The 15416-nt window shown below is 40.0% G+C and overlaps 1 protein-coding gene across 8 annotated transcripts in view; it reads left to right on the top strand.

Moving 5' to 3' along the window:
• kmt2ca (lysine (K)-specific methyltransferase 2Ca) overlaps nucleotides 1–15416 on the top strand; it is a 149911-nt gene that overhangs the window by 14089 nt on the left and 120406 nt on the right. For all 8 annotated transcript variants that reach the window (XM_058765623.1, XM_058765622.1, XM_058765621.1 and 5 more), the window contains exon 2: nucleotides 8886–9050. In XM_058765623.1, the coding sequence (XP_058621606.1) occupies nucleotides 8887–9050 (164 nt within the window). In that variant the 5' untranslated portion in view covers nucleotide 8886. The remainder of the gene's footprint in view (nucleotides 1–8885; nucleotides 9051–15416) is intronic.

The following is a 15416-nucleotide window of genomic DNA, read 5'->3' as shown; positions in this document are numbered from 1 at the left end:
TTCACAAACAAATGAAGACCTGTGTCATCTTTTTTTTGGATGTTAAAATCATCTATCCCGGTTTCATATTCAGAAGACAAGTATAAGCAGTTTTTATAGTTGATTTCCCCAAAAAATGTTAAAGACACTTGGTCTATAGCAGTAGTTTTCAAACTTTTTTCAGAGCGACCCTATTTTTTTCTTTATATATTGACGCGATATATATTAGGGGTGTCAATGTTAACGCATGCGATTAATCAAAACATTTTAACGCGTTAATATTTTTTTTAACACAAATTAATCGTTTGATAAGGTTTGACCCCAACTTCTTCCCATCATCGCAGCGCGGAAGGTTATCAGTGAGTGCGTTTACATGCACCCTCTTAATGCGATTATGATGAGATTTTGGCGATATTGCAATTTAATCTTTACCTCATGTAAACGCAATACTTCAATCTAAATAATACGATTAAGCTCATAATCGCAGCAAGCATAATCGTATTAACATAGGTGGCGTACGCCGATTTTAATCGAAATACACAGGCATGTAAACACCTTAATCGCAGTATTGCTGCTCCCATACAAAATCATTATGCATTAGACGTAAATAAATTAAAACAGCGACCAACACTGCTCTTTCTGAGTCCATCATTTGTGCTGTCCAGTGGGGTATGTGAATAATGGCAGTAAAAAATTAACCACAATTCTTAGCGAATAATAAGAATAATGGAAATTGCATGTAAACGGGAGTAAGAGCTTTGCTCTTGACATGTAAACATCATAATGCGATTAAGTCCTTACTCTGATTATTGGAAATAATCGCAATATTCGTGCGCATGTAAACGCAGTCGGTGATGAGGGTACAGTGAACCAGTGTTGCCAGGGTAATGGCACAAGTGGGCTATTTTGAAAATACAATCGCGGGAAAAATTACAGAGCCGTGGGTTGCGGTTTAAAATAGATCCTTTTACTAATGTGTATTATACTTGGAATGTATCCCTGGCAACTTAAGAACGGAGAAGCGGTTAATATCAAACAACGTGAGTTTCAGCAGAGCATACATGTTAAGGCTTTTACACAGCAGAAATAAACATGACAACAGCCTATAGATTATATAAGATAATAAACACATGATTACGATACATATGGTTTGTATGTGCTTTTCTTGAATTGAATGTGTATCTGAAATGCTAATTTGTGCAGCGACATAAAAGGCTATAAATAGCATATTTTAACAACAGTAAACGACCAAATTCCACATGTGATCGCAAAAGGAATTTATTACAAACACTCGATGGTGGTTTGAAGTGAGTTCTGAGTAAAAGTGCACTATTAATCTCATAAATTGTCTTATGTAGCATGATGCTAATATTAGCTCTAATGCACCTGCAGAACAGGTCCAAATTTTCTTCATAATGCATTTTAGTCATAATACTTCACGTAAGGTCGCAAGAAGTTTTGTTGTATTTATTTAGAAATACTTTTGATAACAGTTGGGTAAATGTATACTGGGATTGGAGCGATGTGGCTTGGTTTTATTGCCAGTATAAGGCTGATAATGGCTGAATAAAAACAAAAGAATAATAAGGATTATGTCTCATACCTGGCGGAAGTGTGAAAGGTTCTGTTTCCTTAAACTAGTTTGTCATGCATTTCTTTTTCAACACATTTACTGGTAAATCCTAGTATTTTAAATTTGCGATTGTGGCGAGGGGGGCGTGGTTAGCAGAGTCTGCAGCGGGAGAGAGAGGCTGGAGAACGAGCGGCGAGTAAGTGGGTCAAGTACAAGATGACATAAACGCCGTGCCTTGATCAGTGAGAAACTCTTTCGGGATTCCCACTCGAACTCGCGTTCGCTACACTTTTCGCTGAAATGTTGCGAAGCGCCACCGCTTCAGGGTATCGGGTTGCATAGTCCACCAGAACTAATGCAAAGCGATGCCCGCGTGCCGATCGTTCTTATGGCCCGATGAGGTCCATACCAATTCTTTCGAAGGGGACCTGCATAAGAGGAAGAGGGCGCAATGGCGCTTTTGGGGAGGCCGGTGGATTCACCAACTGACATTCACGACAAGCCGCGCACCACCTGTGCACATTCTCGTGAATGTCCGGCCAAAAAAAACGGGCCATGAGACGATTTAGTGTCGCTGCCTGCCCTAAATGTCCCACCATGGATTACAGTGAGCCGTCTGGAATAGCATTTCCCGGCGGCTTTTAGGCACTAACAACTGGGTTGTAACCTGCTTTGACTGAGTGTCTTGTGTCACTCGGTACAACCGATCCTTTAAAATAGCAAAATAGGGATAGGAGAGTGGACAAGCAGGTTGGAGAGGCTGACCGTCGATGGTCTGGACTCGTTCAAACGCCCATTTTAGGGACTCATCTTGGGACTGTTCCAGGGGAAAATCATCGCGTTCAGGGAGGATTAGCCTCTCATTCGCACTCCGTTCCCCCGGCTCAGTATCCCGCAGTCCCGGCTCAGCCACTCCCACCTGCGCGTCCACTCCATTCTCCAGCTTTCTCTCTCCACAAGAGACATCCGCACCTAAACACCCCAATAATTTACTAAAAGCTGGCCAATTTGTCCCCAAAATCAGCGGATGTCGGAGGTGCGGGTTAACTGCCACCTCCACCCTATGCTTTTGTCCCCGAAATTGAATGAGTGCGGACATTAGAGGGTATTTCACCACATCCCCGTGCACGCACCGAACCGGAACCATGCGGCTTTTATCCAATGCCTCGAGTTGAACCAGGCTTTGGTGGATCGAGGTCTGGTTACAACCGGAATCCACCAAAGCGAGGTAAGTACCCCCCTTAATACTCACAGGTATTTGGTACAGGCCAGCTTGATCGGGGGCAGCCTGTAGGCTGTCCGGGACCCGGATCAGTGCCCTCACCTCCATCACTGGGCACCGGTCCATGAAGTGCCCCGGATCCCCGCACCGCCAACAGGCCGGCCCAGGCCTCCCCGCCGTCCTAGTGGCAGGAAGTGGGTCAAGGGACTGACGTGGAGAGAGCGGAGAAAAAGGCACTGTTGTGGTCCCCGTGCTGGATAGCCCCGCCCCCCTGGGCAACGCTCTCGCGCCAGTGACAGCTTCTGGAGACGGCCCACCCCTTCCCCGGGGTGGGACCCGAGGAGGAATGCCCGGACAGGACCTGGGAAGCGGGACAGGACGAGGGAAGAGAGAGAGAGAGAAACAGCTGGCAGGGATTCGCCGACTCCTGGGCACGCCACCATCTGGTCCTCCGCCAACTGGATGGCCAGGTCTAGCGACGTCAGGTGGTGGCACTGGACCCACTCTGCCGTCTTCCTCGGGAGACGGCCGATGAACTGCTCCAGCACCACTCGGTCGAGGATCTGCTCGACGTCGCCGTCTGCGGCAGGCGTCCCGGAGCTGTTGAGCGAGCACGAAGGGCCGGCCACTATCGCCCAGCTCCAGCGACCGAAACCGCTGGTGATGTTGTTCTGGGCTTAGGCCGACCCGCTGGAGTATGGCTCGCTTAAGGTCGGTGAAGACCAGGAGGTTTTGGACGGGCAATTGTTGGGCTGCCACCTGGGCCTCCCCCGACAGCAGAGGTATGAGTCGCACCGGCCATTGGTCCTGTGGCCATCCGCATGCCTCGGCCGACTTCTCGAACAGATCGAGGAAAGCCTCGGGGTCGTCCTGTGGCCCCATTTTATTTAGGGGCAGATGAGTGGGGCTTCTTGAGGACGGCCCACCTGCCCGTCCCTCCTGGTCCATCCAGCTCCGGAACAGCTCACGGTCCTCCTGCTGGGCCTGTAGCAGAGAGCGGAAACGGCGTTCCTGATCGTCCCGCATCTCCAGCAGCGCCTGATGGTGTTCTTGGTGGAGGCCCACGAGCGATTGAATGACCTCCGCAAACGGCGAACTTGGCGGGTACTGCATGACGGCGGTGGCTGGGCTTCTTCCTTCCCGGGTTTCGGCACCAGTGTAACAAAGTTCGAAGAAAGGAAGGAAGGAAGAAGTCGGAGTCAGCGTGACTGAGGCTTGGGAAATTTATTCAGTGTCCACAAAATAAAGTTCGTGCACTCAGGCACTTTCAAATAAACATAGGTTCACAGCACGTTCGTCAGGCTCTGATCAGCCGTGTTTGTTGGCAATTTCCCCGTAGCCCTTTCCAGCCTTGTGGAGGTGTACAATTTTGTCTCTAGTGTCTTTAAACAGCTCTTTGGTCTTGGCCATGTTAGTAGTTGGATTCTTACTGATTGTATGGGGTGGACAGGTGTCTTTATGCAGCTAACGACCTCAAACAGGTGCATCTAATTTAGGATAATAAATGGAGTGGAGGTGGACATTTTAAAGGCAGACTAACAGGTCTTTGAGGGTCAGAATTCTAGCTGATAGACAGGTGTTCAAATACTTATTTGCAGCTGTATCATACAAATAAATAGTTCAAAAAAATCATACATTGTGATTTCTGGATTTTTTTTTTTAGATTATGTCTCTCACAGTGGATATGCACCTACGATGACAATTTCAGACCCCTCCATGATTTCTAAGTGGGAGAACTTGCAAAATAGCAGGGTGTTCAAATGCTTATTTTCCTCACTGTGTGTGTATGTGTATATATATATATATATATATATAAAATAAATAAATATATTAGAAGGGAGGAAGGAAAGACAATTGCGCTACAGACCGATCTCGAGTCCCCCCCGTAGAGATCCGGAAGGATGCTCTGTTCCAAAATCAAATCACTGTCGGTGCTTCTGAAATTAGTGAGGGTGCTTGCCTTCATGCACATCTATTCTGACATATCATATTTTGTCCAGTCCATAGTTATGATTATCACAATGTCATTGCAATTTCGAGAGAATATGCGGATCAGGGCTCGCAAAATTTCAAAATCCCTGGTAGCCCTTCGGGCAGGTACTCTTCAGATTTTGGTAGCCCGGAAATTAATTTAACTAGCCCAAATTAAAAAATGTAAAACTTTTTTTTTTTTTTTTTTTTTTAAATGTAGAAAATCAGATAGGAGTTTAAATGTCAATCAAAAATATTTTCAATACACAAATATAAACAAATATGAAGGAAGGAATCTTATTTCACTATTTACAGGGACTGCGCAGAATTTTTAAAAATAAATTTAAGGCAATTCATGACCCATTTTAAGAGCTGCACAAGTAAAATGAACACGGAATGAGCAGGGTTGGACAATGTCTATGGTAACATACAGTATTGAGCCATAAAATTACATGATTTACAGTTCAGATACAGGGTTTCATGTTAATTTAAGGTATTATGGTCAGGTATTATGTTAATTTAATGTCTTAATTGTTTACATTTTTAGAAGGCACATTAACTTCTTTCTCATTTACAACTCTGTGTTTGCTGCGTAAAAAGTTGATATTTGCATTGATCTGACCATAAACGGCAAGAAAGGCTTATTGGAAATGCAAATTCATTCTCTGCCACGAGGTGGCGCTTTAGGAGCACTGAAATATTGCGGTTTCCCTGGAAACGCTGTACACTACGCAGCTCTTCGCTCATAAATGCTGCTTTATCAGGAATTATAGATAAAATGAAATGAAATTGCCAACGACACGTTTCTGAGGACAGTCGGTTCCCTTCAGATACATTCACATAAATACATCCGCGCCGCGTTTTGACTTGAAACCTGCAGCGCTCATATTTATTCAATGACATCATTGCCTTTTGAAGTTTAATCCTGCCGTATCGCGACTCTTGTTTTTCCGTCCCCGACTGTAAGACCTCTAGAAATTATAATTAAGACATTTCTTATTTAACGTATTTAAAACTTCAAGTGTGATACAACTCACTTTAAGAGTTTTTAAAGACCCGCGGGAGATCTGTATTTAAGGTAGCCCGTCGGCCAGGCGGTGATACATTTTGGTAGCCCGACTGGAAAACACAATAGTCCCGGGACGTCAGACTAGCGATTTTTGCGAGCCCTGCGGATGTCACTTACGAAAGTTTGATTCAAGTACGCTACATTGGTCCTCTTAGTAGCATGAAAAACAAAACTTTTATTCAAATTCTGAATAGGCTATATACAGTGCGCAAAGTGCGCTTCCTTAAAAAGCTGTCACTCATTTCAGTTTATCGCGATCTCTAATTCCGCTATAATCAATGAATCTGTCAACATTGCACGATTAATCTCTTATTTACATCACTTCTGCACTGTGTTCATTATAATCAGAGGATTCGCATCGCGAGCTTCCAGAACTCTGGACTGAACAAGAACACTCGCGTTCTGAGTGGTGAGTGGATTCTGACTCACTAAAACTCCTCTGATTGGCCATTGCGTTATAGAAATCAACAGATATGTCTCTGATTTGCTACAATGTACAACGCTGCATAAACGGAGAGCAAATACAAATACACATTTGATTCTGACCTGAGGCAGCTACCGGTTACTTTAGTTTTGTTGTTTGTTATTTAGTTGCTTCTTTCCTCAGTCTTGAACTTGGTTACATACGTTTCCTTAAATCATCCTGGCGACCCATTTTTTAAGTCTATAGACTACCACTGGTCTATAGAGCTCTATAACTTGCAGCTGTTTGAACCTTCTGAGCAGCCGGACATGGCGACGTTGAGTCAACCTGTGACAACCAGTTGGAGATGGTGGAGTGTTCTGGGAACTTGTTTGAAAGCACTCATTGTAGCAGTTTAGTTGTTTTGCTGTTGAGGAGTAATGCTAGCTATGTTTAATTGTTATAATTTTTGGAATGAATCCAATCTGATTTCAGATTCTGATTTCCATTTTATATAAACCCTACTCTTTACAATCTGATTCGAGCGTGTTCTCCAACAAAAAACGACCCTATAGGTCGTTTGTGCAAGCGCCTTATTACGACCTATATTTACGTTTTAAAGTTAAGCGCCCTCTAGCGCGCGTAAAAATGAAATGACGTATGACTGTCATTACCAGTCAAAATGAGTGTTTATTTAAATGCAATGTGTGGAGTTTTTACACCGATCTCGCAGTAATTCGTACATATTTTACTAGGTCGTTAATTCGTACGAATGACCACACCTAAACCTACCTTACAGAAATCATGCAAAATCATGATTTTTAGTGCACATTTTATGAGCGCGTGCGTTCTCTGGGATCGAACCCATGATCGCATTATCACGTAATTACATATCGTCGTATAACGCAATGCTCTACCAACCGAGCTACCTGAAACCCGAACTATAACGCAGATAAAAGAGTACAAAACATTAATATGAAAATGTCCTGTTGCCGATAGGGGCGCAATTGTAGTATACGCTCTGATGGGTTGTATTTCAGGGATTTGGACAAACGACCTATCCTCCTATATTGGTTGGAGGACAGGTTGTCTGATTCACATATTCACATATTCATTTACATGTGCTTTATGTGTATTCAGAACAAAACTTCAGTGCATGTGTTGTGCCCGGTCACCGCATTCAGAACCAGAGAAAGCCACCTGTGAATGCCACCACAGCAACCACGAGCATAATTAGTGTTTTTGCCTTTGACCAAGGTTTAAATTTAACTTTTTCACTCACCAGCCAATTTGGCCACTAAATTCTTAAGTTACCGGCCATTCATAAGTTCTAGTAGCCAAAAAAACGAAATAAACCAACAGCTTGAGGCTGTCCACACTGGAAGTGACAAAGAGGGCATTGCAAATCACTTTGTGTCAGTACATCATAAATAGAACGAGACATCAGTGTAGACAGCAACACTGATCATAATGGGTTCTATTGTATTTTGTCGTGTCGTGTCGCTCTCGTCCGGTGTAGAGACCAAGGCTTCAGTAGTTTTTCGTTATTCCTTCAATGCAAATTAAACTAGCTAGATATGTAAGCTAGATATGCGCAGATGCTGCGCAATTAGGCTGTATTTTTTAATGATGACTCACGAGTTCAGTAATCTTCCCTACTGATTGATTGATTGCAGCATTTTTCACACCTCTGCACTGATTTGCAAATCAATTGGACTGATTTTTTTTTTTTTTTTTTAAAAACAATTTCTTCTTGAATTAGGCAAGACATATTTCCCTGTGCATGTTGTTTTTTTTTTTTTTTGTTTTTTTTATGTAGTCTGCACAAAGAGTACATTAGAAATTAGTAATGGCTTTTAATTGTCAATTATTTTGTGGCATATCATCAGAAATTATGGTCATCGCTAAGTTACATCATTGTCTATATAGTGGGTACTGATTAGGGTACTGTACCTGCAATACAGGTTCTTGGCTGCACTTACATGTCCCTTGAATATTAATGAGGGCCAACTGTTATTGAAATATTTGTTTATTTGCACAAGCCCAGTTCTGTTTGTCTGTTCTGCTGGTGGAATTCAATAAATTGTGTTGATAAAATGACCAAAAAAACAAAACAAAAGCGAACTGTTTCGTTTTGCTATATAATTTCAGGCCTGTATGTTTTGCTTGATGTGGTAGCCCAGTGTGACTTATTACCCCTGATGCTGTGTGTTGGTTTGGTTCTCATGTATAAAACTTGTATATTGTATATCATGTATATTGTTTAATGTGTCATGGGCATGTGTCACATCAGACAAGTGAAGCTTGTAATTTTGATAGAGAATTCTTACTTAAATTATTCATAAAATATGTCTGTTAGTTAAAACAAAATGTCTAAATCGCTTATGTATCAGGCCTACTTTATGGATGAATGTCTGGTTATTCAATAATGATATTATTTCTCTAGGTTGCTGAATGTAAACTTTGCTTCACCAATGTTTTCTAAGTAACCAGATTTACTTTTTTTTTAAATTTAATTTTCTACATTTTTTTTAAAGTAATTTATTGCCATGACAAAAGTTGAAAGATTTTAGGTTTGTGCAAATCTTTTAAAGTTTGTAAGTGTTTCTGTCAGACCAGTGTCATACAAACACATGTAATTTATGAATATGTTTGTCTCTTTATACAGAATGTCATCAGAGGATAAGAGTCTGGAGCCCTCTGAGCAAGGACCATCTCCTCCCCTGAGCAGTGCTGGGGCCACGCCCTCAGGGAGCCCGGCCCCCTCAGATAGACGCCCACGGGGCCGGCCACGCAAGGATGCTTCCTCTCTCACACCCAAGTTCAAAAGAAAGTAAGTGAATCTCCTGTTCCCGTGTGAAGGTGTTTGCATGTGATGACACACCTTGAGAGCTGATATTGTGTCTGCTTTGCATTTTACTTTGTGTTGTTTAAAGAAGGATAAACTTTGACAAATTACTGGTTGATTATATTAAAGGGCTTAATGAATGAAACCACTGACACTTGCATGGACAGTTTCAGGTTTATGAGTCATATGTTATTTAGTACTTCGTGATATGCCACAGATTGGCAGAACTGAAGGTTATCATTTACATTTACATTTATGCATTTTTAATCGGTATGTGTGTTCCCTGGGAATTGAACCCACGACCTTTTGCGCTGCTAACGCAATGCTCTACCACTGAGCCACAGGAACACATCATTTGCCCAGAAATCAGATTAAATCAATAAGGCTTAAGTCCAGGAACGATCATGATATTTATGGTGATTTATGAGGCTAGTTAATACTGTCATGTGATTACGATGACCTGATTATCTTTCCTGCCCCCTGCCGCCCCCTCCCCCTCTTTTTTGGTATTAAAGTATTAGCCAGTTTTCCAGCTTATCTTCAGAACTCCCCTATGCCCATTTAAACTATTCATCAAGCACGGTGAATTATTTAATCACTTTCTATTAAGAAACTTTCTGGATAAATCATGTGATTAGGGTCAGATGTACATTAAGGTTCAGGGAGCGTGTTGGTTAACCCAATATGCAAGGCTGTATGGTTTGTGGGAAGAAAAAAACACAATCTCTCTGATTTGTAATTTGAAATGTGATTACATTATTATTATTATTATTTTATTTTTATTTTTTTAATCCAGGTTTGTGTTTGTTTGTAAGGCTGCATGATTTGGCCAAAATGTTGTGATTGTCAGTATGGTAATAATAATAATAATAATAATCATCATCGTCGCCATCATCATCATCATCTACATTATTATTATTTTACTTTATTTTATTCTACATTACACATTAATGGTTTGGTTTTTTTATATTACTTTGTAAAATTAAAGTACAAATTTTTCATCATTTTCAAACGTTAAGCCATCAAACTTTTATTTTGGCGTGAAACCACAGGGAGCTGCTCATTATGAGTATGATAAGATGGTTGTCACATGTTGTGTTCCCAAATGCATGTTATAAGTGACCCAGACTCAGAGCCAATGCTACTCCACACAAGCTCCATGTCTGCATATTTACTGCAAACAGAGCCTTTTGTTCTGAGATGTTGCAAACACCGGCAAGCTGCTCACATGCAAAAACACAGTGGCATGCTTCACTGTGAAATTGTAGACTTTGTGATTTGATCAATTTTGATTAATTGTGCTGCCCTCCCAGTGTGTGTATGTGTGTGTGTGTTGAGAGGACTGTATTCTGGTAAAGTATTCTGCTGCACCTGGAAGAGGCTTTCAAGTGTGTCGATGTGCATTAGTGTGGAAGAGCTCTGTGAGGCATACAAGGAGATGCTGCTCTAGAAGGACGACATTTTCTTTTTGCCAAGTTGATTTTGGCTCCAAAATAAATCTGCTCTCATACAGCATGGGGCGTACAAAAGGGATCATTTTGGACTGGCTGTATTTCGAATGATACTGTGTACACTGGACGTGAGTGGCACGACTCAACAAATCTAGATCGCTTTCATTATAGTCAACCCAGCCATCTACTGGATATATGCATGATGTTGCACATCATCAGTTTATGGATGCACAGCTATAATCTGTCTGCCACTTTACCCCCCTTTGCACACACTTTTTTTATTTTAAATAACCCAGTAGTTCACCAAAAAAAAAAATCATTGCTACAAATGTTTCTCCAAAAAAGTTGTTACTTGCTTTTATGCAGCACAAAAGGAGAAAATTTGAAGGTCATTGTCCATGCTGTTCCATTGAATAGGAACAGTCTTTCAAACTACCAAAAGCATACAAAAACACCACGTCATAAAAGTGGTCCATATGAGCCAAAGTCTTCTGAAGCCATACAATAGCTTTGTGGGAGAAACGAACAGGAAGAGTTAATTTATTTATATTTAAATTGGGTTTAAAAATCTTTCCTTTGCTTTGTTGAGTGTTTTCTATAGAGGTTGTACAGTACATGGTCATGCTGGCACCGTGGAGATGGCTATCATCAAAGTGATTCATTCTTAAATAGCCACTCATGAAGTACAGGTTCTCACAGCATATTGCTGAACAAGGCAAATTCTGTGTTTATTACATTCCACTAATTATGACATAAGTTCTAAATACTCTCGGTTGACTATAATGAAAAGCAATCTTACAATATTTAGCCTAGAGATTTCATTTCTTTAAGAGTAGTTTAGTCAGGGTGTTTGAGTATCAAGCCTGTGATGGGAATACGGGGCCTCCACTATGAGATCAAGTGTTGGCTGTCAAATAAACAGTGCAGATATAGGGCAGATTAGTGAGGTACCTGATACTGCAGGTACAGCCCTCTGTGGACCTACACGCCATGTTCACACCATGAATGTTGTGTCTCAAAGCACGAAACGCATTGAGATCTCAGTTTTAAAGTTGCCTGAACTGAATGAAAAGAAAGTGTTTTGTTTAAAGGGGAAGTGTATGTTTTTTGCAACATAGCAAGAGGACTGGTTTCCCCAAAACACTTTTCCTCTCTGACAAATGGGTATGTATAAAGGTAATGTGTGTGATTTGTTTTGAAATACTACATGTCCCAGCTTAAAGGGATAGTGCACCCCAAAATGAAAATTCTGTCATTAATTACTTACCTTCATGTCATTCCAAACTCGTAAGACACAACACAAATTAAGAGATTTTTGATGAAATCAGAGAGCTTTCTGACCCTGCATAAACAGCAACGCAACTGACATGTTCAAGCGTGTTTATGAGAGTACCACAATGCTTGTGTTTGGTGCTGCTGATGCAGGCCGGCGTTTTGACGTATTACCCAGATGCCCTGTGCCTTTCTGGGCCTTAACATGTCAGTTGCGTTGCTGTTTATGCAGTGTTAGAAAGCTTTCAGATTTCTTCAAAAATTTCTTAATTTGTGTTCAGATGATGAACGAAGGTCTTACGGGTTTGGAACAACATGAGGGTGAGTAGTTAATGACAGAATTTTCATTTTTGAGTGAACTATCCCTTTAAAGGTGTAGTTCAGCCAAAAATGAAAATTGTCTTAATTTACTCAACCTCATATCATTCCAAAACCAAAATTTCTTGGAAGAATTGAAAAATGTTGGTAACCAAAGTGTTTTCAAGGCTCAATGCTAAGGATTTTTTTCTACTGGCCCAGTTGGTAGTTTTCTTTTGTGTCATGAATGGTTTTAAATCTTTTGAACTTTTAAATTAGCAAGGCTTAAAAACACATGCAAATGATAAACTTTCATGGCCACCAGGCAGCCCTTATTTTCAAGCCATGCTTTTGGTTTCCTTTCCTTTTTGTATGTGTAAAAAAAGACGGACACCCTAATATAATTAGGTGGCCCCTAATATAATGGCAGGGGAAACACTGAACATTGTACTTTGTTGCTTGATTCCTGAGAAAGTAAACGGAGAGCTAGATATGTGTACCATATGGTTATATGGTATATATGGTGTGTATGGTTGAGCTGAACTGTTGCATTTGGATTCTAATGCATCTCCATGTTTGATTGTGAAAATCACTCTGTGAATCATTGGGTTACCACTAAGAGCTTGTCTGACTTCCCACAGTCTGTTCACTGACATGTTTAAGTAAGCGGCTCTTTGCAAGAGTAAGCTGCTAGGTAGGTCAAACGCGAGGCTATTCTGAAAGCTTGTATTTGACGTGTTTTGGTATGTATCAGATAAAAAGAAGAATTCCTTAATTCCGTATGCACACACTGTCTGAAAGACTTTCTGTGAGCACATACCTAAAACATTCACAGATAAAGCCGCTGGTCTGACATCGTGCAAGTGCAGAATTTAGGTCTTTTTGGTGGCTTATTGCACTTGAATGATCAAATACACAATGTTTGTGCCAAAATGTATGTCTTTGCGAGTATCCTTGTAAAAGTTGGTTATGTCTTAACACAAACATTTTGGGTGAAAATCGGGTGTATGTCAATATAGTAAATATATGAATTAGGTCTTAAAGAGACTGCAACCCAGTATACCTGTTGCTACCTGTTCCCTTAATCAAAAAAACTAAAGACAGGCAAGCAAAGAAAATCACTCACTACTCTTTACTGAATCACATTTGTAACGTTAATAACAATAAATGCATATTTAATTGTTACAGTGAAGACTGTTTTTTTTAAACTTATGTTAATTAGGCTAGTATTAGTTTTTTTGTAATATTGAAATTGGTGACAAGAATTATTACATTTCAATGGTATTGGGCTTCAACATACTGAGCTGTCTTCCTATTAAAAGTCTCTTCCTTGTCAGGCATTTTTCTTGATTGAAAACGAAAAATATTGTTGCTTTGCTGTTAGAAATAATGTCATTTATTTAGAAATAAATCATCATGTTTTTCACGTTATATTACTTAGTCAATATTTTTTGTTAAAAAAAAAAATTTAAATACAGTATAGTGCAGTGGTCCTGTCAACTTTTTGGATGTTGCTGACAGCTAAAAGTTGATTGGCTTTTTTTATAAACTGAGTGTATGTGATGCAACAGATTTGTTCTTGTCTATCATTTAAAAACAACACTTAATCTCTAAACCAGTTTAGACAAAATCTGTAAACGACTTCTGTTTCTTCTGCACGTAATTAGGCAGAAATGTTTAATGCACTAAAATACAAGGGTTGGTGATGGGTAGAACTTGTAACTAGTGTGTGTTTGAGTTCTGGGGGATTCAGTTTCTCTGGTCACAGATTATGTGTGGGCCTGATTGTGAGTTAGTTTGATTGAGCCTGTTGCTGACATAACTTCCTGTATGTTTACCAGGATGTTGACTGTTATACTGTGAGTATAAGGAATTGTTTTTTTTTTTTCCCGAAAGGTTGTGAATTTAAATTTTTTTTTAAAACCTATGATAGCGTTTTGTGGGCTTCTGCTTCCCTCTGTGGAGACTCCAAACTCCTCAGGGACTGTTTTTTTTTTTTTTTTATTGCTGTAAACTTTACTTCAATAAGTCAAGAAGTCTGAAATGTCTAGGCATAAGCACAAGGTGAGGAAACAGTTAAGGTGTCTGTGGGGAGACAGCAGTGCTGTTATGAGGGGGGTGTGCCGTGTTTCAGCCAGTCAGTCCGGCCCGGGTTTTAGGCTCCTCCTTTCTGTGCTGGAACTACTTGCACTGTAAGCTTTTTTCCCCTCTCTGCTTCCCTTTTGCTCTCTCTTTCTGGCACTCTCTCACTCTTTCTCGTACACTCTCTCGTGCTTTCTCCTGCTGTTCACCAGTGTGCCGTGACTCTGGCCATGAGTTCTTGGGGGAAGGAAATTTCAAATTGATAGTCAGGCAGTTTTAACTTGTTCCATATACAGGAATAATTGAACATGTTGAACTAAATTTGATTATTGATATCCAAATCATATAGTGGATTTTCCAAAAGTCTGAGCCAAATAAAATGCTTTTATTTAGCATTTTTCTAAAATAATCGTTCTGAAGTTTATTATAAAAATAATAAGTACTGAACCAAGAAAACACTTTTCACAGAGATATGTACTGTGTATATATATACACGTACATAAACACACACACACACACACACACACACACACACACACATATATATATATATATATATATATATATATATATATATATATATGTATATATATATATATGTGTGTATATATATATATATAAATATATATATATATATATATATAAATATATAAATCACATCTATGTTTCCAGAGCACCAAATCTGCTATTACACTTTTTAAAAAAAGGTACAAAAGCTGTCACTGAGACGGTACCCTTTCAAAAGTTACAAAAATGTACCATTTTGGTACTGATTTTGTACACTTTATGTACTAATATGCTAAATTTAGGTGTAAATAAGATGCAAAGGTTAAAAAAAATCTTACCAATCATAAACGTTTCAACTGCAGTTTATTTCATTCTTTTTTTACATCAGTGATTTATTTGTGTATAGGGAATAAGGAAAGTGTTTTTTTGTTTTGTTTTGTTTTGTTTTTTGTTTTTTGATACTTTGAATTTTGTATTTTTGGGTCGTGTGTTTTAGCAGAGTAGTGCAGAGCTCTGTAAATGCCATGAGCACAATCCTTTTGGGAGCGTCCTGACCCTCCGTGCATCTCAGCACTGCTTAACGGCTGTTTATTTACCTTCAGGTTACTCATTACCCCAAATCCCATCACTTGTTTACCTTGTTACCCCTGATGATAAAGTACACGTAAAATCCATTTAGTATGACCCTGCTAGCAAAACAAGAATCTCCAGAGGCCTTGATTTGATGTATTATGCAGATCTT

The sequence above is a fragment of the Onychostoma macrolepis genome, chromosome 24 (assembly GCF_012432095.1).
Source record: "Onychostoma macrolepis isolate SWU-2019 chromosome 24, ASM1243209v1, whole genome shotgun sequence".
Lineage (NCBI taxonomy): Eukaryota > Metazoa > Chordata > Actinopteri > Cypriniformes > Cyprinidae > Onychostoma > Onychostoma macrolepis.
The sequence above is the reverse complement of the archived record's forward strand: the minus strand, read 5'-3'. Positions and strand labels throughout refer to the sequence as shown.